The sequence below is a fragment of the Motacilla alba genome, chromosome 7 (genome assembly GCF_015832195.1).
Source record: "Motacilla alba alba isolate MOTALB_02 chromosome 7, Motacilla_alba_V1.0_pri, whole genome shotgun sequence".
In the NCBI taxonomy this organism is placed as follows: Eukaryota; Metazoa; Chordata; class Aves; order Passeriformes; family Motacillidae; genus Motacilla; species Motacilla alba.
Window position 1 is genome coordinate 7,426,659 of NC_052022.1, and position 26,980 is coordinate 7,453,638.

General features: G+C 43.9%; 1 protein-coding gene across 2 annotated transcripts; it reads right to left on the reverse strand.

The window, feature by feature from the left end:
- Positions 1–1,008: 1,008 nt before the first annotated feature.
- GPR39 (G protein-coupled receptor 39) lies at positions 1,009–18,523 on the reverse strand. 2 transcript variants are annotated; one of them, XM_038143299.1, is made up of 4 exons: positions 18,321–18,523; positions 15,878–16,044; positions 15,495–15,796; positions 1,009–3,602 (listed from the first exon to the last, which is right to left on the reverse strand). In XM_038143299.1, the coding sequence occupies exon 4, from the start codon at positions 2,511–2,513 to the stop codon at positions 1,518–1,520; it is 996 nt and encodes a 331-aa protein (XP_037999227.1). In that variant the 5' UTR covers positions 2,514–3,602; positions 15,495–15,796; positions 15,878–16,044; positions 18,321–18,523; the 3' UTR covers positions 1,009–1,517. The 2 variants fall into 2 exon arrangements, with proteins under 2 accessions (XP_037999227.1, XP_037999226.1); XM_038143298.1 differs by lacking the exon at positions 18,321–18,523 and having other exon boundaries at positions 15,878–16,319.
- Between the last annotated feature and the right edge of the window lie 8,457 nt (positions 18,524–26,980).

The window sequence follows — 26,980 nt, forward strand, 5'->3', positions numbered from 1 at the left end:
CAGTTTATAAATTTATTCCCCAAGCTAAGTAAATTAGCAAGACTTGTATTAGGAGTCTTGCCACTGAAATAATTTTGGGGAATGCACACAAGTATCTCCTGCCTCCAGAAAGCTGAGAGGTGGAAGTGTCACATACACAGGGTGGCAAATTCCCTTACCATAAAGGGCAAACCTGTTGCTTTCATTCATTCAGCACTTCTGCAAGCAGCACTGCATCTCTTGTTCCATGCTACAGGAAGAATAATCAAGAAGGGAAGGAAAAGTCATGGCAATTTACCTTCCCCTCTCAGCCTAGCCAGGATTTGGATCTCAGGTTTGGCTTTAATGCAGCTGTGGTAAAGTACCAGGGGAGGGAGAGCCACGCAGATGTAAGGATCCCCCAGGCAGCACTTCAAGAGCAGATCCCTTTTTCTGCTTTGTGCCACAGGTGTGTTTAGCTCCACCGCTGAGCCTGAACCCCAGAATCTGTACGGTCACTGGAGTGAGGGACACAGAGCTCTTTTAATAAACCACAGCTGGGGCCTCTCCATGCCTTGTGAGAGGAGATGATTTCTTCATTTCATGGCCTGACTCAGACCATGGCAAAAGCAGGACTAGATGAGGAACCAGAGGATCCTCAGGGGGAAAAAAAATATTAAAAAGGAGGAAAAAAGTAATACAAAATCTAATCTACTTAAAGTTGTAGAAGTGGACAGATGCATGAATTTCAAGTCCCTATATCAGTCAGAGCATCAAAAAGCAACACAGAAATACTGAGTGTACTGTGCATTTCTATTCTAGATGGTTCATTTATTATATCCAGCACCATAATAAGCAACCCAACAAAACAGGAACTAACAGTAATGCAGGCAGGACATGATTAAGGGTGACTGTAAGATTATCAACAAACGTGGAGACTGCATGGGTCACTGCCCAGAAAGATTCCAGGCTGGTGGAATGACAGCTCGATTAGTTTTTTGTCTGATGAATGTGGTGAGAGAGATCAGAATCAAACATAATTTCAGGCCTTCAAATAAAACCAGAGGAAAAAAAATTCAAAGAGGGCGACTGCAATTTTGAGACCAAATCAACTCTCCAGTCCAGCTTCCTTAATGCTCAAATGCAACACAGTCACAACTGCTGAGGCTGAGAACTCTCCAAGGAGCATCCTGAATTAACAGGGAAATGCCTTCAGGGAGAGACAAGCTTGAGATCATCTTGAGGGAAGACAGTCTTCCCTCCTATCAGCAGCCTTGCTAAATACACTCATATTTGTAATTTAGTGGGAAAACATCCAAGTAGAGCTACTTTATATCCAGGCAACTCTTGCCTATTGCTACCCCAAAGGTCAAGCTGCAGCAGCCTGTCACCCATATTGCTGCATGTAGGCATGTAATAAAATCCAACAGAAACAGCAGACAGTAAATTGATTTTTCCCTCTTTTCCCCTCCCCCCTGTTCTAATGACAAAAAGAACCAAAAACACACAGAAACATCAGGCTTCTTGAAATGTGTCATCACAACCAAAAGTATTATCCCTCATTTTGTACCACTTTCAAACCATTTGGGAGAGCTTGGTGAGATAAAAAACAGAGGTTTCTGGGCTTTCTTCCCAAGTGGAAAGGGGGCAGCGAGGGAGGGGAGGCAGAGTAGGACACAGCTCTTACCTAGGAATAAAGTGATCTGTCTCCTGGAGCTCTTGCCCTCTGAACTTTCACTTTTCCTCAGGTACTGCTCCTGGTGCTTTAGTCCACCCTTCACTGCCACAGTCCCCTTCTTGTGGATCATCAGGGCTTTCATCATGCTGTGGCACATGAAGGTGACAGCGCCCAGCACGATGATGTACACAGCAAAGGCGCTGAAGATGCTGGCTTGGAACAGAGACCACTTGGAGGAGAGGCAGGTGCAGATGGTCATGTTGTGCTTCAGCTCAGGAATGTAGTGCCTGGGAGTGGGTTTGACACAGGAACTCGTTCTCTGGTAGCCCTCGACAATCTCCAGGGGATATTCTGTGCCCATGGCAAAGAGCAGGGGCAGAGCCACAATGACAGAGGTGCTCCAGACAAAGGCAATGAGCATCTTCACCGTGCGGGGTCCGGACACGGCCTTGAACCTGAAGGGGTGGCAGATGGCCACGTACCTCTCAAAGCTGAGCGTGGCCACGTGCAGCACGGTGGCATAGCTGCAGGCCTCGAAGAGGAAGTAGTAGAGCTTGCAGGCAATGTTGCCATTGGGGGTGGAAAAGGGGCTCCAGATGGCACTGAAGAATTCCACGGGCATGCCCAGCAGGATGACCAGCAGGTCGGAGCAGGCCAGGCTCACCATGTGGTCAGTGACCTCCTTCTGCAGGTAGCCTTTCTTCTGCAGGATCCTGGTGACTTTGATGGTGATGCTGTTGCCCAGGAGGCCCGCGACAAAGATGCAGATGTAGACTAAGGCCAAGGTGATCTTGACCCACAGAGCCACCTCAAACTCTGGGACATGGCTGTGGTCAATGAGAGGAGAACAGTCTGAAGCGGGTGTCTCTCCTGCCATGAGCAGTCCCAGGGTGGAGGTGCTCTCCTGCCTTCTCCAAGTTTCACATTCACAGCAAACAGATTCTCCTCACTTAGCCCCTCTCCCCGAGCCACACATGTCCGAGCAGTCGGGTATAATGAGTGTGTCTCAACCAGCCACACCTGTGGGGTTTGTTGGTTTGCAAGCAACAGCCTCTGAGTCAGTAAGTTAAACAGCAAAGTGTTTCAGCTCTTAGCTTTCTTTATAGCAAATACCTCTTGTTCTTTTTGGATTTTCCTCCTCTTTTCTCCACGGGGTGAAGCCTCTGCTCTCCAGCCCTTCACGGTGTGAACTGCTCTGCTTTCCACGCTTGTCTGTTCCCCAGCCAGCAAAGCAGCTTTTGGTCCTGGCCCCAGCAGAAGGAAGTCAGAGTCTGTGTGGTTATCCTACTCTGTTAACCATTAACCAAAATCTTGGCTATCCTTAGTCACTGTCAGCACAGCAGGTTTCGAGAGAGGGAAAAAATAAAAAAAAGCAAGCCCCTCATATCTGAAAGTCACTTCCTGTCACAGGAAGAGGTGTTTCTCCTAAAGCTGTGGTTTGGTTGTCAGGCTGAGTGTGTGAATGGTGCTGAAGAGAAAGTGTCTCCTCATGAGTTTAACATTCCCCGAGCTTCAGACTTCACTGCTGTGTGTGTTACTGCCCACATGCTTCACATTACCTTTAACGAAGAGCTCGCATCTGCAGTGCTGGTTATGGAGCCTGTGCAGCCACAGACTGATTTACATCAACAGGAGGTTCTGGTTTTCAGCTGCTGCTAATGAACTGGTAGCTTCTTAAAATAACTGCTTAGAAAGACTCTAAAGAGGCTTCTTGGAAGTTATAAAATAAGATGAGCTCTAGATTTAGACACGTGGATTCTTTCCCTTCAAATTTCCATCTTGCCATGTAAGATAACAGAAATAACCAAGTCAGTAATCCCAGTCATGCCAATGCTTTCAAATAATCTGGAGTAGCAGGGATGCAAATGTTCTTCCCCCTCCTGTGTCTCACCCCAGGGGGAAAGAATTTGATGCAGTCTTTAGTTTTAGTTTCAAACCATAGCACTGAAGGCTCCCGAGGTAACCCCTGGAAACATTTAATTAGAGGGTGTGTATATAGATTAGGAAACCTTTAAATTACAATGCAAAATGACAGTACAGATTTTGCAGCTGTAATAGAGAGAGGCCCGGTGCAGTGATCTGCTCCAGTGCCAAATCTAAGAGCAGTGGGCTCACAAAGTGATTTTTATTAACTAGACAAGCTCATGTGACACTTGCAGCTCGTGATAAAAGAGAAACATTAGGAAAATGTTATTAAACAGTCTCCTCACATTCAGTGGTTATCACTGTACCTCAGCAGCCCAAGTACACAATGAACAAAAAGATGCCCCAAACAGGATAATCAGCACCTGTTTCTGTGCATTATTTATGCACTTCTGTTTCCGAAAAATCACCTCAAACTTGGCAGAACTTCAAGCTGTGTAGTCCCAGTCATCTTTCCTTACGTTTGATAATTCACATTTGTTCTGCTCAGACAAGCTTTCTATTATTACCCCATTTCTTTCACTTAATTTTACTTTATAAAAGTGTGAACAAAGATTACATATGCATGACTGAATTGTGGAAATGAAGCTAATTAAAATTTGCTGCTTACCATCAAAAGGGAAAAGGGAGAGAGAGAGAGAGCAAAAGAGAAGGCCCAATAGGATTAGATCTCCCCCTTTTTTTCCACACCAATTATAAAATGCAGAACACAATTTTACGTTTTCAATATTATCTTTAGAACATACACAAAGTTTATTAAGTTTCTAATAAAGAGCTGGTGCCACAAAGGGGATAGGAAGGAAAGAGACAATTGTGGATAATCATAGATGGAGACCATTAAAAATAAAAAAATTCTCCATGGGTTACTGGACTAGATAAACCAGGAGTGAGTATTCCAGAATAAAATGCCTATTGTGGGTGATTACAGAAAGATATATCTTCCTGGAGAGAGACATTTCTCCACAACTAAATGTGCTTAATGCCTCTTTGTGGCACGGAGGTTGAGAGCTCAGTCTTTACCCCGGTGGATGTGATACCAGTTTATAAACTTAGGATTTTTTTTATGGTCCCAACTTAGGCATGTCATTAAATTTTTCTAGATATTTTGTAGCAGTGAAATGAGTTAATTCCTGTGTTGTTGCCTTTCCCCTAGCAGTTTTGAAAGTGAATGTGGAGTTGTACTTGGGAGAACACTCCAGGGAGTCCCTCCTGACTCCATTTGTTGCAATTGCACACCAAGACTTCAGCTGCTGAGGAGGAGGAGGAGGAGGCAAGAGCATTAAGGACAGAATCCACTGTATTTCTCTTCCAAATCAGCACCCGTGGATGCTGCACACTGCCAATCACTTGTCAGCCCCTTGGTGAGAGAGCTGAGCCTCCTGGGGATGCAGATCCCATGGGCTCGGGGTGCAGCTGGCCCTCTGTGCCACTCACTCCATGCTTACACAAATGTTTGCAGTGATGCAGTTGGTGGTAAGAGATGTCTGAGAATGGAGCACAGAGAATCACTGAGATGGAGCACAGACTGTTGTTGCTGTAGTGCAAGAGGTGATTTTTCACCCTCAGAGATAACAAAGCTGCTGTGATGGCCAGCCCCAGTTTGTTATCCAACAGTGTACAAGGTTTCCCAGAGGGCTGTTTTGCTTTCTTGCTTGGTCCTTGGATACCACCAAAATAAAAAGCCTTTTGGGGCAGAAGAAAGCAGAGTTTTACCATCCATCCACTGTGTGAAGCTGCCCTTGTGCACCTTGCACCCCACCGTGCCCATGGACCAGGCATCCCAAACTCCTGAAGAGGTGAAAACTGTCAGGTAGCAAAAAATCGCAGCTGGAATGAATGCTGGAAAAACAAACCCAGATGGACAGATGCTGCTGCATTTGGGTAAGCAGGTTGCAGATTAACCCTTTCCAGCACGCAGGGCCAGGCTGCTCCTGCCTGCCCAGAGCCCTTCCCTCCCCTGCTGCGCCGGGCTGGTGCAGCATCACCCCGTGGTTACTGCTCAAGCACCCACAGCACAGTGCCAGGCTGCTCTGACTGGCACACAGGCACTGCCACACTCCCGTTATCTCTGCAGAATTATTTCTCGATAGCTGCGTTGTGAATATGCAAATCCACCTTAATTGGCTACGCTAATCACACTGCTCCGACTGGTTTCTGTTCTCGAACTGTTCAAGCTACTTGACAGGAACAAAGGAAATATCTCGGTTTCTTGCTTCCCTTAGCTCAAAACTCTAAAACCTAAATGAAAAAGGAGAGCTATCTCAAAAGCAAAGAAAATGAGGCTGTGAAAAGGATTAACTTTTTTTCAGATAAAAACACATTGGGTTTTTTTGCCAGTCTTTACCATTTCCCATCTCAGTGAACCTCTTCTCCCCAGAATAGCTGTGATACCTTTGTCTTGCCAGTATTTGTTTAGAGAAAGTGAATCCTGGGCTTGTTCGATTCCCTTTGAAACACAAAGTAAACAAAATGAGATTGCTGTTCTGCAGTGACAGCTACTGTGATCTGCACAGGCAGAGGGGAAAGTGCTGCAGGAATGAAAGGAAGAAGCAGCACAGACAAAAGTGAAATGTCCAAGTGATTTCAAATGTTTTAAGAAATCAATTTGCTTAAGACAGCCCATGTTGGCTTTGTAAATTATTCTTCATTATAAATTTAAATAATTAAAGACAGCTCTCAGATAACTTGTGGCTTCTTTCTGCTTTCTGGAATCTAAGAAGCCTCTTTACCCTTAAGATCCCTTTCTATTCTTCTGGTGAGTTATTCTTGAATCATATTTTTCTCCTTTGGAAGATTATTGTGATAGTTAATAATACAAATAAATACAAGCCTTTTGTGAAATTTATTTCTTATTAATTTCCCCAGGAGTTTGGGTTTGGGTGAAACAGTTTAATGACCAGTGTGCTGTTAACTGCTTGGCTCCTTCTCTTCTGGCAGCATGGGAGACTGGGTCATGTGAGCTGGGCAGTGGATCTTCCATGTAATCTGAACATCCAGAATGAATTCTAATGGAATTAGATTACCTCCACAGAGCAGGCATCTTTTATTCAGCCATGTGCAGTGCTACCTGCTGTAATGCCATCCTTTTGGAGCAGTGTATTGTGAGTGTTTGCTTATTTGGAGGATAGAGACAGGATTTCAAGAGTGCTTCCAGGATACACAGTGAAAAAGATCTCTGCTCCAAATCATTCCATCTAAATAAATAGATTAAAGCACTTCTCTGCTTGCAGTGTATTTTACAAATTGGCAAGCAACATAAGAAGAAACTGGGCACAGTGAGAATAAATGGTTTCTCCAAGATACAGAAAATCTGTGCAACACCTGAGCCTCCTCAGCAATACACTGGATTCCTGCTAACTTCCTCACATGACCTGCAGCACCCAGACTGCTGAGCAAGAAATGCACTTCACTGGTCTTCACTGGCTGCTCTGGTGCTTTTAACTGATGTTAATTCATGGTAATTAAAGCACAAGTACAGCACCAAAACACACAACACAGTCATATCTGGAACTGTTGAACAATGCACCACCTGCTGTCTGAGCTCCCTGGTAAATTAAAGACATTAAAGCTGTTCAAAGCCCTCACTCAATTGCAATGCTGTCTGAAGTAAGCCAAATGCACCAGGAGCTCTGTGCTGTGCTGTGATTAGGTGGAAGAGCACTTTGCCTGGCAAAGAAGTGAAAAAGTTAATGTGCCACTCTTGGAGTAAGGGAAGAGATTCCCTTCTCTGTCCCTTAACACTGCAGGAGGTGTTAGCAGGCCAAGGAGAGGCCACCAGTCCTGGCCCCAAATGGAGAGCAGCTGATCAGACAGGCTGGAAAATGCAGGTAAATCTGAAATGAGATGGTCCTTTTTGCATCCTTTGGGCATGAGGCACCAAAGGAAATGAGTTTATTTCTATCCCAGGCCTGACAAAGGAGCTGTAACTTACAACCAAAATGAACCCATCCACTAAGCCCAGGTCCCAGTGATCACCAATCGACCAATTGATCTCATATCCTGAAATATCTGCCAGACTTCCCTCAGTCTGAAGCACAGTGGCACCAAAGGACAACAAATCTCAGTCTTGGGGCACAACCCCCAGCACACTGAATCAAATCCCATTCTTCTTTGTGTAACTTCTAAACTGCCACCTTATCCAGATAGATGTTAATGGCTGCAAAATACAATTCAAAGCTCCTATTTGAGAGCATACTCAGTTCCTTATGCCATATTTCAAACTCAATTCCTTATGCCTTTATTTTAAACTCTTCTGTGCAGTGTACTTTTCCAGCTCAACTTTTGACAGAGGTTCACACTTTTGGATGCTGCTATGCTACTGCCCTAGAAAAAAAACTTGAGATTTCTTTCTCTGAATGTGTCTCATTGCTGAAAGTGACAAGACAGAGAGAACTTCTGCAAAAATGCATCTCATATCCTGAATTCCCCATATTTTTTAAAAAAAAATCTGCAAGGTTGATAATCTATGGAAATGGTTGTCACATGCAGGTACCAAAACACTGCAGTCCAGAGCTCATGCTTTTTTTTCTCTACCAAACCAGCAGAGAATCTTCTTTAAAAATGTTGATGGTTTAAGCCCAGTCTCCTGAAAAAAAATCTCTTTATAGAAATACTAAGCCTTATCATTAGGAAGAAAAAAAAAGAAAAGCAAAAATTATCTCTTTGCTTGCTTCTTGTGCTTGCCATTTTGTCACTGTCAGGACTGGCACTCACGTGCCCAGCTGAGCTATTACAGAATCATTTTGCCTCTTTTCAGAACTCAGCTGCTAAGGTTTAGCTTGGAGTAAACCAATGACACCTTTTTGACCCATTTCTAAGGCGTCCTAGCAGCACATCACCACAGCAAGGGCACTCCTGTCACCCTGCTCCTTCTCTTTCACAATACATATAATTCAAAATATCCAACTTCTCATTCTAAGGATCTTGTGTTTTACCATTATGTAGTTCATTCTCTTACAGAAACAGCCACAAATTCAATTTTAAATACCTTGTAAGAGAAAAGGCAGAGTGCTTCACCTGTAGCTATGATCTGGGCTACAACAGGTAGCAACAATCACCTCTGGATTCAGCAGGAAAATTAATATTAGACAGTAATTTATGCATCTGGAAGATGCCACACATAGGTTTCTGAGTAAAACATGTAAATTCTGACAGAGAGGAAATCTGGCCAGAATGCAGGGCTTCAGTTCTTGTTCTCAGCAAAAACATTAGGCAAATATGGCTCCAGGATATTCTATCACCACCAGCTCAGTGTTGACTCATGGAGGATTGCATTTTTTCTTCAGTGCCTTTTAGCTGTCATTGAAATGCAGAGGCAAATATTAACAGTGTAATGGGATTGTTTGGCAATTTAGCCCTTTATTGATAAATGCAAGTCAAGCAAGGAAAATATAAAACAAACAAACGTGCAAGTTGATCTAAATTTAGAGCACACACTTTACCTCAGAGTTAAGACTTGTATTGCTTGCAGTGCTTATTTCTGATGGCCCTGCACAGCGTGTGTGTGGCTCATCATTTGCTTTGGGCATGCACTTATGCTCACTTTACCTGTGTAACTTCCTTTATTCTGGAAATGCTTCTATTCAACAGTGACCTGGGAAGTGGCTGCTCACGGTCCTACAGATCTAAATCCAGAAACCGAACAGGGAAAACAGGAAATGGGATCCCAAACTGTTTATTTCACCTGGGTTTATGTGGTTCTGCATTCTCTGCAAGTGGTTGTTTAAGCACAACAGGACATACCTATGATCAATAAATTGTTATGACTTCACACACCGGGTAAGTAGAGCTCTTCTGTTTGGGAAAAATACAAAAACACCTTTGTCTGTAGTGAACGGAGTGCTTTTATATAAATTTTGAAGCATGAATTATATGGAGTTAACATGAAAATATTTTAGTTAAGCCTTTTTTTCTCTTTGCTCTCTGAATCTCTAATTCTCTCCCCCTCATCCCCAGCCCTGTTGACAATAGTTTCTATCTTTGTTCCATGCCAGGCTATTCCTACCAAGAAAACATATGCTTTGAACAGCTGGAAGTGCCAACCTGCTGCCACAAGGCCTGTTGTGACACCTGACACTGTCACCCCAGGACTGCCTGTTGGCACTGAAGATCTTCCTCACTGGAACCAAGACCTGATGGATGCCATCCTAAAGAAAATGTGCAAAATATTCCTGTTGCCCTGGGAGTCTCTCTTTTCTCTGTTGACAAAAAGGGCTCCCAGCACAAACACAGCGTGGAGACAGCATGTAAAAATCTTTGTGAGTGCATCAGCTGACATATCCCACACATTTTGTGAATGTTACTTTGATTGCCCAACTGTTGGATGACTTCTCTTTGTTATTGTAGCTCCCAGTCTTAACTTCTCTTTGATTTAAGAGCCATCAGGAAGAATCACTGCATGCAGAAGCCAGCTAGCAATACAGACTGCTCAAGAGTCATTAGTGTTACAGGACATCCATTCAGATGAGTAAAGGATTTGGGTCTCGGTCAAAGGAAATCACTCTTCCAGAATGGACTTGCCTGGTTTCCTCCTAAACAAACATTTGATGAAGAATAGAAATTATGTGGAGACACTGTCCACAGTCCTCTGATAGTCTCTCCAGATGCTACCTGGAAGGAACTGGAATTTATAAAAATATAAAATTTTAAGTCAGACTTGTGTATTATTTACAGGAAGGAAAGGCTTTCTAGGGAAAAGACACCCGGAACTGTCAAATATCAACCAAAATTATAAAGGGATGATTTGCAAGATTAGAGCTGGTCTTGGGTTTTTTCTGCATGTCTACATAAGCAAAGTTTAAAAATGGATCTGCAAACTCTGTGTGAGACTTGCGTGGAGCTCTGCAGGTGGATGACTGACTCAGGGAGTCACTCTGCAGCTCCACTGCAGCTCTGGAGGCTGCACAGAACTTACAACAGACCCCATTCCAAATTTCAGCACTCATCTCCAAAACAAATTCTTGGTAAAGGACCTGCATCCAAGAACACACAGAGACAGAGCTGAAGGGCACCTTGCACACAGGAAACCTGGAGTGGGCAGGAGAGGGCAGGTTCATGAACAAGGAGAGGGCAGGTTCATGAACATCCTGCCCTCCTACATGGGGTATAGGAACACAGCTTGGCAAAGGAAAGGAAATAAGGAGGGAGCAAACCAAGAGACAGGTCTGAGGATTGGTGAGTGCCAGAGGATAATTGTTCTCTTATTGAGATCAAGCAGTGAGAAACTCCTGCCTGCTGAGGTTTCTCTCTCCTATTTTGGCCCTGAATTGACAAAGTCTCCTGCTACCAACACTGAGGTCAAGCCTGACTGCAGGTGTTGTGGGAAGCCCCAGACTGGGGACTCCTGCTCTGGAAGTCATGTAGTGCTACCATAAAAATAAATGTCAGTCTGAAATCTAAGTACTTTACATCTTTAACTCCTCTGTGTGGTGAATTCAGTGAGAAGGAGCTGAGGAACCACTAAATGTGATCAAAACAGCCATTTTGCTCTGTTAAGTGAAAATACAAGCTCTTTTATTTGCTCCCTTTGTTACTGGCAGAGATAATTTGCCTCCCACTCTGAAACATTTTGGAATAGAGTATCACACCCATTGTCTGTGCTGTGTAAAGCACCATTGTTTCATTCCCTCTTTGATTGCAGCATCACTTGGGTTGATGCTGTTTCCAAGGCATTGCAGCTCTAACCTGGAAGCTGTGAGAAATGCTTCAGACCCAGCTTCTCAAACCGAGGGTGACACATCCTTCCCAGGGAACCTGGGATGTGTCCCTGAGAACTGCTCCTCTTTGCTATGTGTGAAACGGAAGGAAGCACCTCCCATGAGCAGGGGATTTCCCTCTCCCTGAGCAGGTGGCTGTAAAGCCCTTCCCCCTTTATCCAGATTGATAATTCCTAACTATTCTAACCTTCCAAAATATTTTCAAGTAGTCTAACCCTTGGGAAACAAGTTATTACAGATTTCTACAGTATGCAAGCTCCAGCAAGTCATTGCTCTTTTTTTCAGTCGTATGCTTTTTGAGACCATTTACATCTCTGCTATGTTACAAATTGCTTAATAATTGTTTTTGACAGGTTAAACTGGTAGTGAGTATAAAAGAAAATAATCCCAAGATAGTAAGCTGAACAGTTCAGTTCTCTAACACATTACACTACTGGAAAGCCTTAAGGAGCAAACAAGATGGGAATCCCACAGACCAGGGTTAGATATAACACAGGTTAAAAATGAACATTATTCCTTCACCTTATAGCACCCATAGGAACCCAAAACTCTTGTGCAGAATCTTAGATTTACAACATTAATAGAATAACTGCATTAGAATGCCATGATTTGTGTTACTAGTACATGGAAACACTTTAATTCCTTTTTGTCTCCTATGAGATCCTTCCCATAAGGATTTCTCTAAATTATACCTTCTGTCCTTCAGTGTTGTGGATTAATAATGCTTCGCTAATGAGGATTAAATAGCTCAAGAACTCTGTGATGTGTGCAAACAGCAACACTGTAAGGCAAGATTTGCATTCAGAACCAAGAACTTGGTTCAATTTTCAAAAACCTGGAATTATGCTGCAGAACTTCTTCAGGCAAAATTTCCCTGCCTTCAATAAGAGCTGTGCTTTTTTACTCTTAGGCTTATTACATTGAAGACCAGAAGGGAACAGGCTGGTTGGATCCCATGACTTCCCCCCAGTCCCCCCACAGGGAGCACATTAGCTTCTGTTTGGCTGAGATATCTGTACCCTTCTTCACCCAGAGACCTCAAGAGATGGAGGCGTCATCATTTCTCTTTGTAGTTTCTTAAAATGTGAGTACAGTTTCTTATTTGCGCTTGTTTGGTTTCTGCCTGCAGACTCTGCCTCTTGCTGTGACTCTAATTTAAGTCAAACAGCCCTTAAGAAGGGACTTACAGGCTCTTCCAGTCATCCATGTACCTGTGTGTGGTCTTCCTGATTATTTTTTCCTTATACCAAGACATCTGGCCCTGGTCATGTTTGTTTGTTTTCCACCAGGAATCCAGCTTTTTACACCTCCCAGGTCAGGGTTGCCCATGAAAGGCGTTATTGCCTTTAGCTCCACCAGGGTGGTGCACCTGGGAGATACCTTCCCAGTCCTATCAGCTATTTCTCAGCTAACACTTCATTCTGCCTCCTCCTCCTCCTTTCTGCTACAGAATCACCTTGGCAAATGGCATTGAGTTTCAATTCATCTCCTAAAACATCTTTCAAGCTGCTGATTTCCAGGGAATTCTCCTTTCTGCAGAAGCATCCCTTACAGGTTGTCTTATGGTTGCATTTTGTGCACGGGCTCAGATTTATCGACTAAACTGTAGAGCAAACTGGGATACCCTGGCCTCATGCTGACCACTGCCCCAGGCTTTAATCCATGTACTTGCAGCTGGATCATTGATGAAAATGAGTTCAGTAGTTTCAGATGCTGTTTGAACTGTCTGAAATAGATCCAGGTTTTTCTGTTTCCCAGAGGGCGTGCCCAGCTCCAGCCCGTGATTAGCCCGAGCTCATCAGTCGATCTGCTGCACTTTGTTTAATGTTCCCCCAGCCAACCTCCCTGAAGCAATTTAAGAGTTCTGGAATAATTGCCAATGATATCTCATTTTTGAGATCTGCTAGCTCATTTTCAATGCACGTTTCACTGAAGCTGCAGAATGCAAAATTTTTCAACAGAATGTAAGAAAAATATTATCAATATCTATACAACAGCCATTATCTACACATTTGTAATCTCATTCAAAATCAGACTTTGTGCATAAGCTATATTTTTCAGAAAAACTGTGCTGATTACCATTTATTATATTTCTGTCCTTTGAAACTCTATCATTTAAATCCCTTATTAACTTTTCCATTATTTTGCTAACACAATGATGAGGGTGTAGTTTCTTACCCATGTCAAGTTTTTTAAATCTTCCACAAAAGCTATTACATTAGCTATTTACCCCACATTTCCTCATTTTAAAAGAGCATCACAAGGCCAGAGATGCCATTTTAAAAATCCTCTTTTCAGTTTTGTAGAGTGCAAGACAACCAGGGCTGCTGCTTTAAGTCTTCCTGCTGTGATATCAACCAAGAAACTTCATTGAACATTTCTGAATCACTACAGACAATTATGCTGTCTTCACCTGGAAACAGCCTAACACTTGAGTGGGGTCTGAAGGATTAGGCTGTGATTTGACTGGAATATTCCATTGCATCACATGGCTGTATTTAATTTCTAAGCTCTGCTGAGAAGTAAATTTACTATGCTCTGCCTGCATAGTAAGTGGCTGGATACCACAATCCTACTGCAATCAACTGCAATAGTTCTTCAACAGGTTTGGGTCCAACCCCAACTGAATTATGAATGGAAAAAGCTGCTGAGGTGAGCTTTCCAACTCCCCCACATCTCCTTACTATTCCTGACCTAACAGCAGGGAGCCAGTGTGTGGAAAAGATGAATCACTTCCATTTGCAGTTTGAGCAAACTGGTGTATTAGCCGTGCTGAAGGCTTTTTGGGACTTGGGCAGGTGTGAATCTGTTTTACTGGGGTTTTGGAGGAATGCAAAGAGAGAAAAGCAGGCTGAAGGTGCCAGATTTCTACTTTGTGTTACTAAAGTCCTCCTAGTTCAGCAACATCTGTATAAATAAACACATTCTGAGGCACAAGTGGGTAACCTGCCACCCAAGCACTGCAGTGACTCTGGGTGGAAGGATTCTTCTCTGAGCTCTGTTGTCCTGGCTTAGGCTGTTCATGAGGACAGTTGTTTGCTTTTGCAGCAATAGAGGATTAAGACTTTCATGTTCTGCTGAAGTAAGCCTGCAGTCTTTATGCTGCAGTGCCAGAGCTCTTCATCAGAAGCACAAACTTCACGAACCACACAATAAATGTGTTATCAGTTTTACCTTATCAGAAAAGTTAACATGAGCACACTGCTAGGAGACGTCTGGCTGGTTTTAGTGGTGCATGGGCTGTGTTTTCAGCACCAGTTCTGATCCTGAAGTATTCTGTAATGCCCAGAAGGATGGCATGTAAGTATCTCATTTATGATAAAGAAGTGTCAGTATAAATTTTGAAGCAAAAATCGCAAAGCTGGATTTCTTGTCTGACAGTAGATTTCCAAACAATCTTTGTACTGTGGTCATGTTTCAGTGCTGAGCTGTACAGTTTATCCCAGGGATGTCATTGCACACTCTCAGATTACTGTGAACTTCAGACATTGCTATTAACATTTTATTCTGTATTCAAGTTGTTCTAACGCATTGCTGCTGTGATGAAGGTCTGGAAGTAGAACTGATTTGTCTTGAATGTTTGAGTAAGATATTCCCCAATGGCCTCAGAGAAAACTTTCAAAAGCCAGCCTTTAAGGGGAAAGGAAAGTTGTGTGGAGATTTTAGACTCAAAGCTAGGCATGCAAGAACTGAAATTCCTTGCCATGCTGGGACAAACAGCAAACCCTGTGACACAAGCTCCTGGCCCCAGGCTGCTCCCTGCCAACAGGGCTGGGCTGGAGCTCCTGCCCTGCCACTAAACATCAGAGAGGCAAGAATCAGAGGCAATCACCTGAGGCAATCCCCTGCCCCTTGGACTCAATGCAAGACACAGACTAAAGCTGCTCTTGAGCAAGATTCACCACGAAGCCAAGTATGAAAGGAAGAGAGTTGGAGCAATGACCTTCTTGCTTTTAAGGCCTCATTGTCACATCTTCCTTCAACTGCTGTGAAAGTCGATTCCGCCTTTGGCAGCACCAGCAACTTTTGAGATCCACCCTGTTCCCCAGGCTCCAGACCCAGCCTGGGCTCTCCTGCCCCACAGGCAGGACTGGGGTGCCTTGGTAACAAGGGGTTAAACCAAAATCACTGCATCTGGTGCTGCTTAGCACAGGACAGTAATAAGCATAGGTTTAGCTCTGGCTTATAGTGGGTTACATTCTTTGAATAAGGTACCTTACCTAAGTGGTGACTGAGCCTCAGCCTTGTAGAGCTGAAAAAGTGGCAGAGCCATCACTGAGCTCTTTCTCCCAGCTCCATGAGTGATCCTGGCCATTCCACAGCACTCAGCTTCTTCTCAGATTAAAGCAGAAGGAGAAAGGAAGAGCTGGCACTGTCCTCTAGGGACATTTGGCTTCTTATGTTAATGCTGACAATTTTAATTACACTTATCTTTGTTATTCCTCTCTCCCACATTGAAGAAACTGTAGCCAGCTCGGTGGAGATGCAGAAGCAGACTGGGAGCAGCAGACACCTGCTTTTCCTGGAGGTGATGAAGAATATTGTTTACCTATTGAACACCAGTATGATCTTAAGTAAGGATATGCAGATTCAATTTACTCACCAGCTAGGAAAATGCACACTGTCTGTGCTTGGGATTGGATTCGCAGGGCCACAGAAGAGTTTGACAAAAGGCTTTTTCCACATTTTGGTGTGGATATAGCAGTAGTCAGCTCCATACACTTTTGCTAAGGCTACTGTTCATTTCATATAGCTCTTGCCATTTCAGCTCTGGAAAAAAAAAAAATCTTGCTTTTTGTACCTGAATGAAGTATTATGTAAAAGTCAAAGATTTATGGTTACCTGGCAACCTATAAATGATGCCTTTGGAAAAGAAACCTGGAAGAAGGGACCTATTGAATATCAGTCATCTTTCCATATTGTAAATGAAGCTCTCTCACAAAAGATGTCAAGTGTAAATGGGCCTTTCCACTCTGGGACTAGTTTAAAGTTAGAATTATTAGCAAAATGAAAAAAAAAAAAAATCTATGAATAAACAAGAATGGTAAAACCTCTTCCCTGTCCTGACTTTTTACTCTCCTAGCCTGGTCTGGAACTTCACCTGAGCTGAAAAAAAGCTCTTTTTGCAGGTGCAAGTGATTAATTAATTAATTCATATAATCATAAGGCTAGTCAGAGTATACCTGAGTAGCTGGTGCAGCCAGGGCATTGCATTTTCTCAATTTCAGGCCTCAGCCCTGCACAGAAAGGCTGCCCTTGCCCATCCCATCAGGACCTCAGTGCTGGTGTCTGTCCAGTTAGCAACACCTTGAGAAAACCTTTTCTCTTCCATTGCCACTGTAATTCCACAGCACAGCCTGGCTCTAGATGTGAGCTGGAGTTCATTACAAGAGTTAGAGAAAGCAGGATGGACACTGGAGGGTGAAATGCCCATTTCAGAGCTTTCTGAACTCCGTGGAGAGCCCAGGCACCAGGGCTGCTCTTCCCTCATGCCACTCCTTGCTGAGCACAGGAGGAGCTCAGGCTGTTCTCTGCAGGTGCAGCAGCAGCAGCAGCACTCTCCCAAGCAGCTGAACACATCCAGCACACAGATGTCTGCTTTGGTATTAATATAATTTCAGATGTACAGATAATTTCAGATGTACAGATAATTAGAGGGGCAGATGTACAATCTGGGACTCCATCCAAATTGTCATTTAAGGCAGTAAGATAATCAGGAAGAATTTCTTCCCTTTTATTGTTGCTCATCCTTCCTCCTGCAAGGAGGAAGCAAGGAAAACAAAGAAAATTTAAAGTAGCAGCCTTTTAAAAAATTACAAAACAAAAGAGAAAAAATCTAAACAAAAACCAGACTGAAGCATCACAGTGGATACAGTTCTATGGCACACTATCAAAGACTTGATTATCTCTGCAAGTGCAATGGCTTTTGAAGTAAACAAACATTTCAACCTGCCACGTGGTAAAATAGCCTTATTTAGCTGAGGTTCAGACCCCACTTTACAGGTAGCCCTTATGAAGAAGAGAAAGGGCTTTAAATGTGTTTAAATGTTCCTTTTCACACTTCCCATCAACAGCTACCCCTCAGCTCCCACAGAGGTGTCTGTTCTCTGCCCTCTGGGCTGAGAGCACTGTGAGAAGGCAGATGTCAGACAGGACATGGTGTTTGTACAGTTATTTCCCACTCATGCAAGTAGTGAAGCAGAAATGATGGAAGTTCACTTCCCTGATAAAATTCAGAGTATGTGGGATGCCAATGATCCTGCATGGTTCCCAAATGCACACTCTTATGAAAAGACTGTTAGAGAATTTTTCACATGTTCTTTGTGAATTGAATAGATCACCAGGAATAACTAGGAAATAGTCTGGAAGAGGGGAAAAATCCCTGCCTGGCTTAACCCAGCCTGAAACAATATTCTTCAGATTGTCTTGGATACGGAATAGTTATTTTAAAATGGAGTTTCTTCCTGCTACTTCACTTTTACTATACAAACAAGAACAATAAAAGGCTTTTCAGTGGTGCAATCAACATTCATTCTCCCTGGCCCTTGTTCTATGAGGGCAGAAGCTGCTGTGCTGGAAGATGCTAACAAGAAAGAGGGCTATTGTGAGGTTTGTTATCTACATTATAGCAATGGCAAGTTCATCAGCACAGACAGGAAAAGGATCTGCCAGAGCTACTGTTTGTTACACAGGACTTTCATCCCTGGAGAGGCGGGAGAACGACAGAATCTTGTGGCAGAATAATGACAACAATATCCGACTCTATTTTTTTCATCCCCCAAAAACCCAAGCTCCAAACCCAAAGCGTTTTTTTTTTCATAGAAATGTCACATCCTAGAAATGTCATAAAGCCCTTTTGATGGCTGAGAGCTGTGATACTGAATTCATGAGAGCAACAGAGTGCTGGCCTGGGCTCCATTGTTGGTGAAATGGTGGGAGACAATCAGATCACTGCTGACAACTTCAAAGCTCAGCAGGAGAAATAAGAAAGCACAACAGGATTTCACAAATCACTAGGTCCATAGTGATAAAAATGTTTTACTTACTTGTAGAGGAGGAAATAAAATTTTCCTAATCCCGAGGCACGGGCTGTGTTGTAGGTGGGTGCATTTGTCAGATCCAGCAGACATAAAACACTCAGGAAAGAAAAATAATCAAATTGGAAACAGCTGCAGATTACAGAAGTAACAAGATGAAAGTCTAAAAAGTATCATTCAGCCTTCAGAATGTGCAGATGGGTGTAAAAACCCTGAACCCTGTCATGGTTTGACGCTGGCCCAATGCCAGTGCCCCCATGAAAACCCATTCTTCCCTGGTGTCTGCTGTGAGATGTGATCAGAGACAGAGCAAAGCAGGCCTCCACTTGCAACAAAAGGAAAAAAAACTTTATTATTACACAATTACAATAAAATTAACACACAGAGCAGAATGGAAAACCTTTTAAAACATTTCTCCTCCCCCCACTCAATTCTTACAGAATATTACAGAACCTTAGATCTTAATCCAGTCCATCACCCTTCAGATAATCAACTCAGTCCATCTCCACCCTTCAGATAATCACTTCTCATTTCATTAAGGAGAGAAGGAGCCCTCCTTGTGCCACCACAGGTAAATCCCCGTCACTCAGCAACTACACGTCGTGACTTCTTCCTTCCATGTTCAGTGCTCTCACCACTGCACATGGACCAGAGCTGCTCTTAGGGTTTCCCCTTTCAAGGACGCCTTGCCCAGTTCCAGAAGAGAACGACAGTCTCTCTCACCTCATTTTGGGACACCAGTCCCCCCCAATATTTCACCCCCTGGGGCCGAGGGGTCTCACCATCTCTTCATCACCTGTCGTCTCCGCACACATCACTCCTTTGGCGCAGCCTCCCCCTAAAATGCAGTCTCTGTATTACAGGAGAGGTTCTATCCATGGCTAATACAAGAAAAGTCCAGCCAAAAGCCACTCCATCATCTCCTCCACCTAGGATTCTCTCAGCTTCTCCCAGTCTTTCTTCACTTGCACCCCTCTGCATCACACTTGCGCATTCCTTCTTATCCGTCTCTCTCCTCTCTCTCAGCTCCCGGAGGATCAACATTTGCAAGGTTTCCACCTTCCGCAGAAGGGTTAAAATCACAGTCTCTGCTCATTACGAACTCCCACACCAGTTCCGCACTCTTCACTGGGCACGGTTCCCATTGCCTCGGCCCGGCCGGTGCTATCACGTCCAAGATAGCACTGGCACCTCTCTCTCTCTCTCTCGAGGAGGGGGGGGGGGGGGGGGGCTGCCCACTGCTTCTCTGAGTTCCTCCACCCCTCCGTCTCTGTGGGGAACTCACTCTTATCCAAGCCATCGCCTCCCGTCTCCGGCCCATGGCTCCGGCCTACCTCCCCCGGCCGCGTGGCCTTCCCCTCCCCCGCCCAGCCCGAAGCTGGGCAGGGGAGGTCTGAACTCTTCCATCCACCGGAACCAAGAGGACGTTCCCGTTGGGAGCTCTCGCTTTTAACCCCCTGTGTTCTCAGAGGCGGATCCATATCCTCAATGGTCAAACCAGGTGCCAATATCCACATCTGGGCACTTATTGGTTTGACCATTACCACCTCCCAAAAACTCATTTCCTCTCAAACCACGACATTCCACCCTTCGCCTCTGAGAACACATTAAAATTCTATTAAAACAACATTAAACACACTCCTACCAAAACCATAACTTACACTACATCTCTATTCTTAGAATTCTGTTACCAATCTACTTTAACCTACTACATGCTTTGCTCTTATCTCTCTTTGATCCCATCTCACAGTCTCATCTCATCTCTGACCCAAAATTCGATTCCCGGTCAGGGAACCAAAAATGTCATGGTTTGACGCTGGCCCAATGCCAGTGCCCCCATGAAAACCCATTCTTCCCTGGTGTCTGCTGTGAGATGTGATCAGAGACAGAGCAAAGCAGGCCTCCACTTGCAACAAAAGGAAAAAAAAACTTTATTATTACACAATTACAATAAAATTAACACACAGAGCAGAATGGAAAACCTTTTAAAACATTTCTCCTCCCCCCACTCAATTCTTACAGAATATTACAGAACCTTAGATCTTAATCCAGTCCATCACCCTTCAGATAATCAACTCAGTCCATCTCCACCCTTCAGATAATCACTTCTCATTTCATTAAGGAGAGAAGGAGCCCTCCTTGTGCCACCACAGGTAAATCCCCGTCACTCAGCAACTACACGTCGTGACTTCTTCCTTCCATGTTCAGTGCTCTCACCACTGCACATGGACCAGAGCTGCTCTTAGGGTTTCCCCTTTCAAGGACGCCTTGCCCAGTTCCAGAAGAGAACGACAGTCTCTCTCACCTCATTTTGGGACACCAGTCCCCCCCAATATTTCACCCCCTGGGGCCGAGGGGTCTCACCATCTCTTCATCACCTGTCGTCTCCGCACACATCACTCCTTTGGCGCAGCCTCCCCCTAAAATGCAGTCTCTGTATTACAGGAGAGGTTCTATCCATGGCTAATACAAGAAAAGTCCAGCCAAAAGCCACTCCATCATCTCCTCCACCTAGGATTCTCTCAGCTTCTCCCAGTCTTTCTTCACTTGCACCCCTCTGCATCACACTTGCGCATTCCTTCTTATCCGTCTCTCTCCTCTCTCTCAGCTCCCGGAGGATCAACATTTGCAAGGTTTCCACCTTCCGCAGAAGGGTTAAAATCACAGTCTCTGCTCATTACGAACTCCCACACCAGTTCCGCACTCTTCACTGGGCACGGTTCCCATTGCCTCGGCCCGGCCGGTGCTATCACGTCCAAGATAGCACTGGCACCTCTCTCTCTCTCTCTCGAGGAGGGGGGGGGGGGGGGGCTGCCCACTGCTTCTCTGAGTTCCTCCACCCCTCCGTCTCTGTGGGGAACTCACTCTTATCCAAGCCATCGCCTCCCGTCTCCGGCCCATGGCTCCGGCCTACCTCCCCCGGCCGCGTGGCCTTCCCCTCCCCCGCCCAGCCCGAAGCTGGGCAGGGGAGGTCTGAACTCTTCCATCCACCGGAACCAAGAGGACGTTCCCGTTGGGAGCTCTCGCTTTTAACCCCCTGTGTTCTCAGAGGCGGATCCATATCCTCAATGGTCAAACCAGGTGCCAATATCCACATCTGGGCACTTATTGGTTTGACCATTACCACCTCCCAAAAACTCATTTCCTCTCAAACCACGACACCTAGTCTGTATTATTTAAAGTTACACTCCTAAACCCAAAGACTTGATTCTTGCAGCTGAAATCAGAAATAAGACTCCAGTTAATTTTAGCAGATGCCCACAGGTATCCCATACAATATAATTAGTCTTCTGGAAAATGGGAGGGAGAGAGGGAGGAAATATTTTCTACTATGATTATTTTCATTTTCCTAAGACAAAAAAGAGCACGAGCACATTAAACAAACATATATCAAATAACTTCAGGTACATTTCTTTAGAGATTTCAATAAAAGCATTTAACAGAATGCAGCTGAATGCCTACAGTATAGTATCTGCACCATGCAGTGCAATAATTATGCACAATTAAAGCCTACTGTGCAATTTTGTTGCCATAAAAGCTCTCTGACTCACACCAATTGAAAGATCTAAAACGACCTACAACAGAATCACTTCCCACAATTAAATGCCAATCCACAATTTCATGTTTATGGCCAAAATACATTTCCCACTTCGGTCTGATCTTTTCGCAGTTGTGGTGTTTAAAGCTCAGGCTCTGAAAAAGTGAACAAGAATTAGCATTAAAATAGCTTGGAGAACACTTCCATGTTTCATTTCTAGGAAACACAGCTCTCATTCCCATCTTGGAGGCTCATAATAGGTACTGAATAATTAAGACCATCATGAAATTTTGCAAAAAAAAATTCTTAGAAATATAGGAAAGCTGTGTTCCTACTCTTTGAGAACGAATAGTGCATGCTCATTCATTTGTATGAAATCCACAGCGTGTAAGTACACACTGTGTTTGTGTTTATTATTGGGTCTGACAATTCTTATGGTTTCTCTGCAGAATACATTACAAAGTGTAAGCAATTTAAGACTTCAAAGCCTTAAATTAAAAGAACTTCTAGGAGTCAGAAATTTCCACAGAACCCAAAACTTATTAAAAGTCCCTATGATGGGAGCTGGAAAGGGAAAAATCCCAGAAGAACATAACATAAGAGGTATTTTAGCCTCTTTTAGTGGAGAGCATCTTAGATCTAGACGTGATGTATAAAAAGAGACATAATAGATGCACTTATATTTATGGATGTCCAGCATTTCCCCCAAAAGTGGTTTTTTTTATCTCCATCACCAAAAAAGGTGTTTTCCTGCTGGCTTCAGTGAGGTCATAATTTCACTCTTTGGAAAGTTTCACAACTGGGCCTCAAGGGATCCTGAACAATATAGCTCTTGCACAGAAAAAAAAGCTCACAAATGATCAGTACCAGTGATGATAAAAATTTCAAATATTTATCACGAAAATAGTATTATGTCTAAATTTATACAAAGAAACAAATATTAGCAAGAAGGGTGTTCTGATCATGAGTAAAAAACAAAAGAAGAATCAACTAGAAAATGAATGAAACAAAGAATATATGCCAAGATTAAAAACAGATCCTCAAAAATATTTAGATGTGGTGGTTTGTTATTTACCCATCCCTTTGGGGTAACTACCTTCAGTTTTTGTTAGGTACCCATATAAAGAAGAACTCAAAACAATTTGCTGCTCTCCTGACTTGCCTTCCTCAAGGGCTCCCAAGGTAGTGGGACACCACCCAGACCTCATCAAGCTCACATTTGAAGAAATCCTGAGCAGACATAGGAGCAAAGATAAAGTAATCTGAAATACTATCTCCATCAGCTTCAGACACCTACACACCACCAGGCGAGATTTGTAATTCCTGATAGCATCCTGTCCCTGATAAGTTTCCTTTTCCTTCTGTAAACTGCTCTCCTTACTGTTATCCCTTTTCTCCTAAGAGAAACTGGCTTAGGCAGCTAAACCAGTGGCTTTGGGAGCTCAGGGCAGCAGAGAAGCACCAAAAGCAGCAGTTTAAAGCTGCCTGGCTCTCATGCAGACTTGCAGTCTCAGGGTATCTTCTGTCACTGTAATTCTTCAGCTGTCAGGCTGCAAACAAGAATTACCTCTAGACAAGGATTTTTTTTTCCCCCTGTTATCTTCTAGATGTTTATTTTATTTAGTTCTCAAAAAAAGATGATTTTTGGGGAAACAGCAACTTTGGCTGCTTGAATTCACTTGCTTTATTATGCAGAAGAGCAGTTTATACTACTACTAGTACTATCTGAAAGACTGTCATATGTGATGGATGGAACTGACTACATATATTATTGTTAATTATTTTTATTTAGTACTTTACATTTCAGGTTATTTAGTTCCCCATTCCATAGCTTAAGTTTCTTTTACTGAAGTAAAAAGTTGCTGTGCTTGTCAAGGTCACTTCCTTGGAAAACTATGATCCAGGGAACACAGAGCCATTAGGTTTGTTGCACTTTAAGAGTGCACCTATTCCATCAAAAATCACAAAGTGCTATCACATTCAGTCACCCCAGACCTGGCTTGCAAAACACCATGTCCTGCAAGAAAGGATGAGAAAGGTTTTGAATTTTAAAATTCAGGGCACAGAATTTCAAATCAGAGAGCACAGCAGACAAGAAGACCCTGTCTGGTGTTCCAAAAGACAGGATTTTAGGCAGGAGCTCTGCCCAGACAGTCAGACAGCAGGAGCAGCTGCAGAGGACAGACAGATCTGTCACCCATTTGCCTCTGCTCCAGATTGGATGGATTGCTGGGCAGGGAGTGGAGGCAACACCTTTCCTCCTACACCCCTGCAAGCAGCTGAACCCCCTGAGGTGTTACTGACCAAACCCAGGCTCAGGCTGGAGTGTTCAAGGACAGAGCCACCTATAACTTTCAGCCTGAGCCTCAAAATCTTCCCAGCACAGACAAAAGCCCAACCCAACACCTGCCCAAGCCAAGCCAAGCCAAGCCAAGCCAAGCCAAGCCAAGCCAAGCCAAGCCAAGCCAAGCCGCCATCAGCAGCACAGCAGGAGGTGCTGGGGGTGAATTCTCAGGTTTCCCAAGGAACCTGCACCTCCAGCCCCAGGAGTTCCCAAGAAGCTGCTCCATGCCCCAGGCACTGCAGGATGTGTGGGAGCAGAGCAGCTCCCAGCCTGCCAAAGCACTCGTGGGGCCAAGCACCCAAAGTAGAAATCTCTGCAGCATTTTTCTGACTTGTCTGCATGACCATGTTTTGGGGCACAGGGTGTCAGCTCTGTGGGGTGGTGTCCCTGCTAAAGGCAGGGGTAAGAGAAATTTAGCAGGCACCTTTGGAGGGCACACTGTAATGTCCAGATGAACCAAAGTCAATGCTAAAGCAATCTCTGGAGACCACATAAGTAGATCAGCATGAAAGAGCACCAATATGAGCTTATGTCAGTAAGATTATGATTTCAAGGGCATATTTGGCAGCTCCCTGAGAGCTTCATGTCACTTGGGCAACAGCAGAGCACTGTGTCCATGTGAACCCATGGGAAGAGGACAAGGTTATGGAAAAACACAGGGTGAGACACTGCTTTGTGTGGAAAGAATAAAGTAACAGAGCTGATCTGATGGTTTTCCCAGCCTCATCACTGCACACTGTGCTGTGGACCCACACCCCACCCACCCCTGAGGGCCCTGACAGGAGATCCGGGTGCTCACCTGGCCCTGCTGGCATCAGACATCTGAAGCACAGTTGCAGAGCTCCCTCTCCACAGCTGGTGACTCCAAATCCTCCAGAGACAGATCCAGAGCACAGCCCAGAGCTCCTGCTGCCTATGGCTGGGCTGTGGGGTTCCCTCTGTGCCGGACACAGACAGGTCCCCACAGCTCTGCCACAGACCCCACTCGGGGCACAGCTGGGCCAGCAGTGACACCTGGGGCACTTCAGAAAGGGCCAAGGGCACCAGGGGCTGAGGGGGACAGGTGTGGGGGACAGCCTGGAGAGTGCCCAGGGAGGGCAGCAGGGGGAGGAGGCACACAGTACAAAATCAGCCAGGAGATGACCACAGCCCTAAAACTGTGTGAATTCAGCAAGAGCTCCTCTGAACTAAGTGTCTGAGGTGATTAGGAAGGGTAGAAGTTTTAACAGCTAAGGGCTGTATGGGATAACTATGCAAATACACCCACTGGAGTCTGGTTTTGCCATAATATTTTTGCTTAGTTTCTATTATGCCACGCAGAATTGTAAATTCTGTGCATTCAAGTCTTTTGACATCAGTAAATATTAATGTGATTACTTTGCTATTGCACCTTACACACCTGAACCTCTTTCCTAAAGTGAGTTTGAATGACTCACTTCAGTGTGGTGATCCATTATTGCAACATGTGCATCCTCTCCCTCTCTCCGTGGCCATGTCTGTAAGACTAAGGAGCAATGCTGGGCTGAACACCAGCTATTGTGGCAGCTATCAGGTTCAGCTTCCTGCCTTCATTGTTCAATTGTCTGGATGTTTTATTAATTTGGGTATTTTAATAATTGTCCATATCACTATTTAGATAACTCTTACAGAGTATATTTGATAACATGATCTCTGATTGATAACTGAACCCCTGAAGAATGAATCAGTTTCCTAGTTCTTGAAGCATCCTTCACAAGCAGGTGTCTTCACCTTCCTTTCACTTGGGATGAGTGATAATCATACTGGGTGAATAAAGCTTGACTCTGCATGCCAGACCAGCCTGCTGGTCTGGAAAATTCTATACAGCTGTTTGAGCAAGATGGACATTTACAGGCCATGGACCACAGCCAGGCAGCTCAATTAGTTTGTATAATCTTCCTCTCAAGCAACTGCAGGCAAAGAAATTTTGCCAGACCTGGATTAGAAATAGCAGAACAGATGACCAGTAAAGGAAGCCATGAATAAAACTATCGCACTAATTAAGAGTAAATAATTATTGCAGTGTACATAACTGATTCTTTAAAGGATGTTCTGCAGACAGAAAATTGCAGCAAGGATGTTCTTACTTTGCAAAAGGATTAAGACTAGTGACAAGGATCAAGACTAGAGACTAGAACTCTCTTCAGGAAAATCAACATTACTAAGGGTCAAGGACAGTCTGCCTTTCTGTTCTCTTGGCACAATTTGTTAAACCCCATCCCGAAATTTATAACCAGCACATAGCCATGAAATCACTAACCCCAAGATCTGCACTTTAGTCACTATTAGTAATAACGTTAATATCATTCCAAAAATTAAACAATTTTGGGAGATAATATTAAAAAACTCCATTCCAAGTACAGTGCAGAGAACTGAAGCAGTAACTAAGAGAGAAATGGAAAGAAAAAAATTAAAACTCTGCAATGCTCTTAGGGTCATGGACAACAGAGAAGTTACATTAAATATAAAGAATTCGTTCATGTGATCCACATTGGCTCAAACAATCAGCAAGGAGCAAGACATTTCTGTTGTTCCTACTCTCATTTTTACTGTAACAAGCCTCAGGTGTATCTCTTTCTTCTAGTCACATACATTTCTATTTGCTACCAAAAAATCTACAGAAAAGTTACAAAATCAATTAAACAGAAAATAAGCACCCGAAGGACAGCATTTAGAGACAGTTATTTACCCACTGTAGGGATTTACTGCAGATTATCCATTAAAATCAGATTTTTTCATTGATGTAAATTAGCTCAGCAACATCCAAAT

Coding starts and splice junctions, on each gene's coding strand:
- GPR39 (XM_038143299.1), bottom strand. CDS start 2,513: ATGGCAGGAGAGACACCCGCTTCAGACTGTTCTCCTCTCATTGACCAC.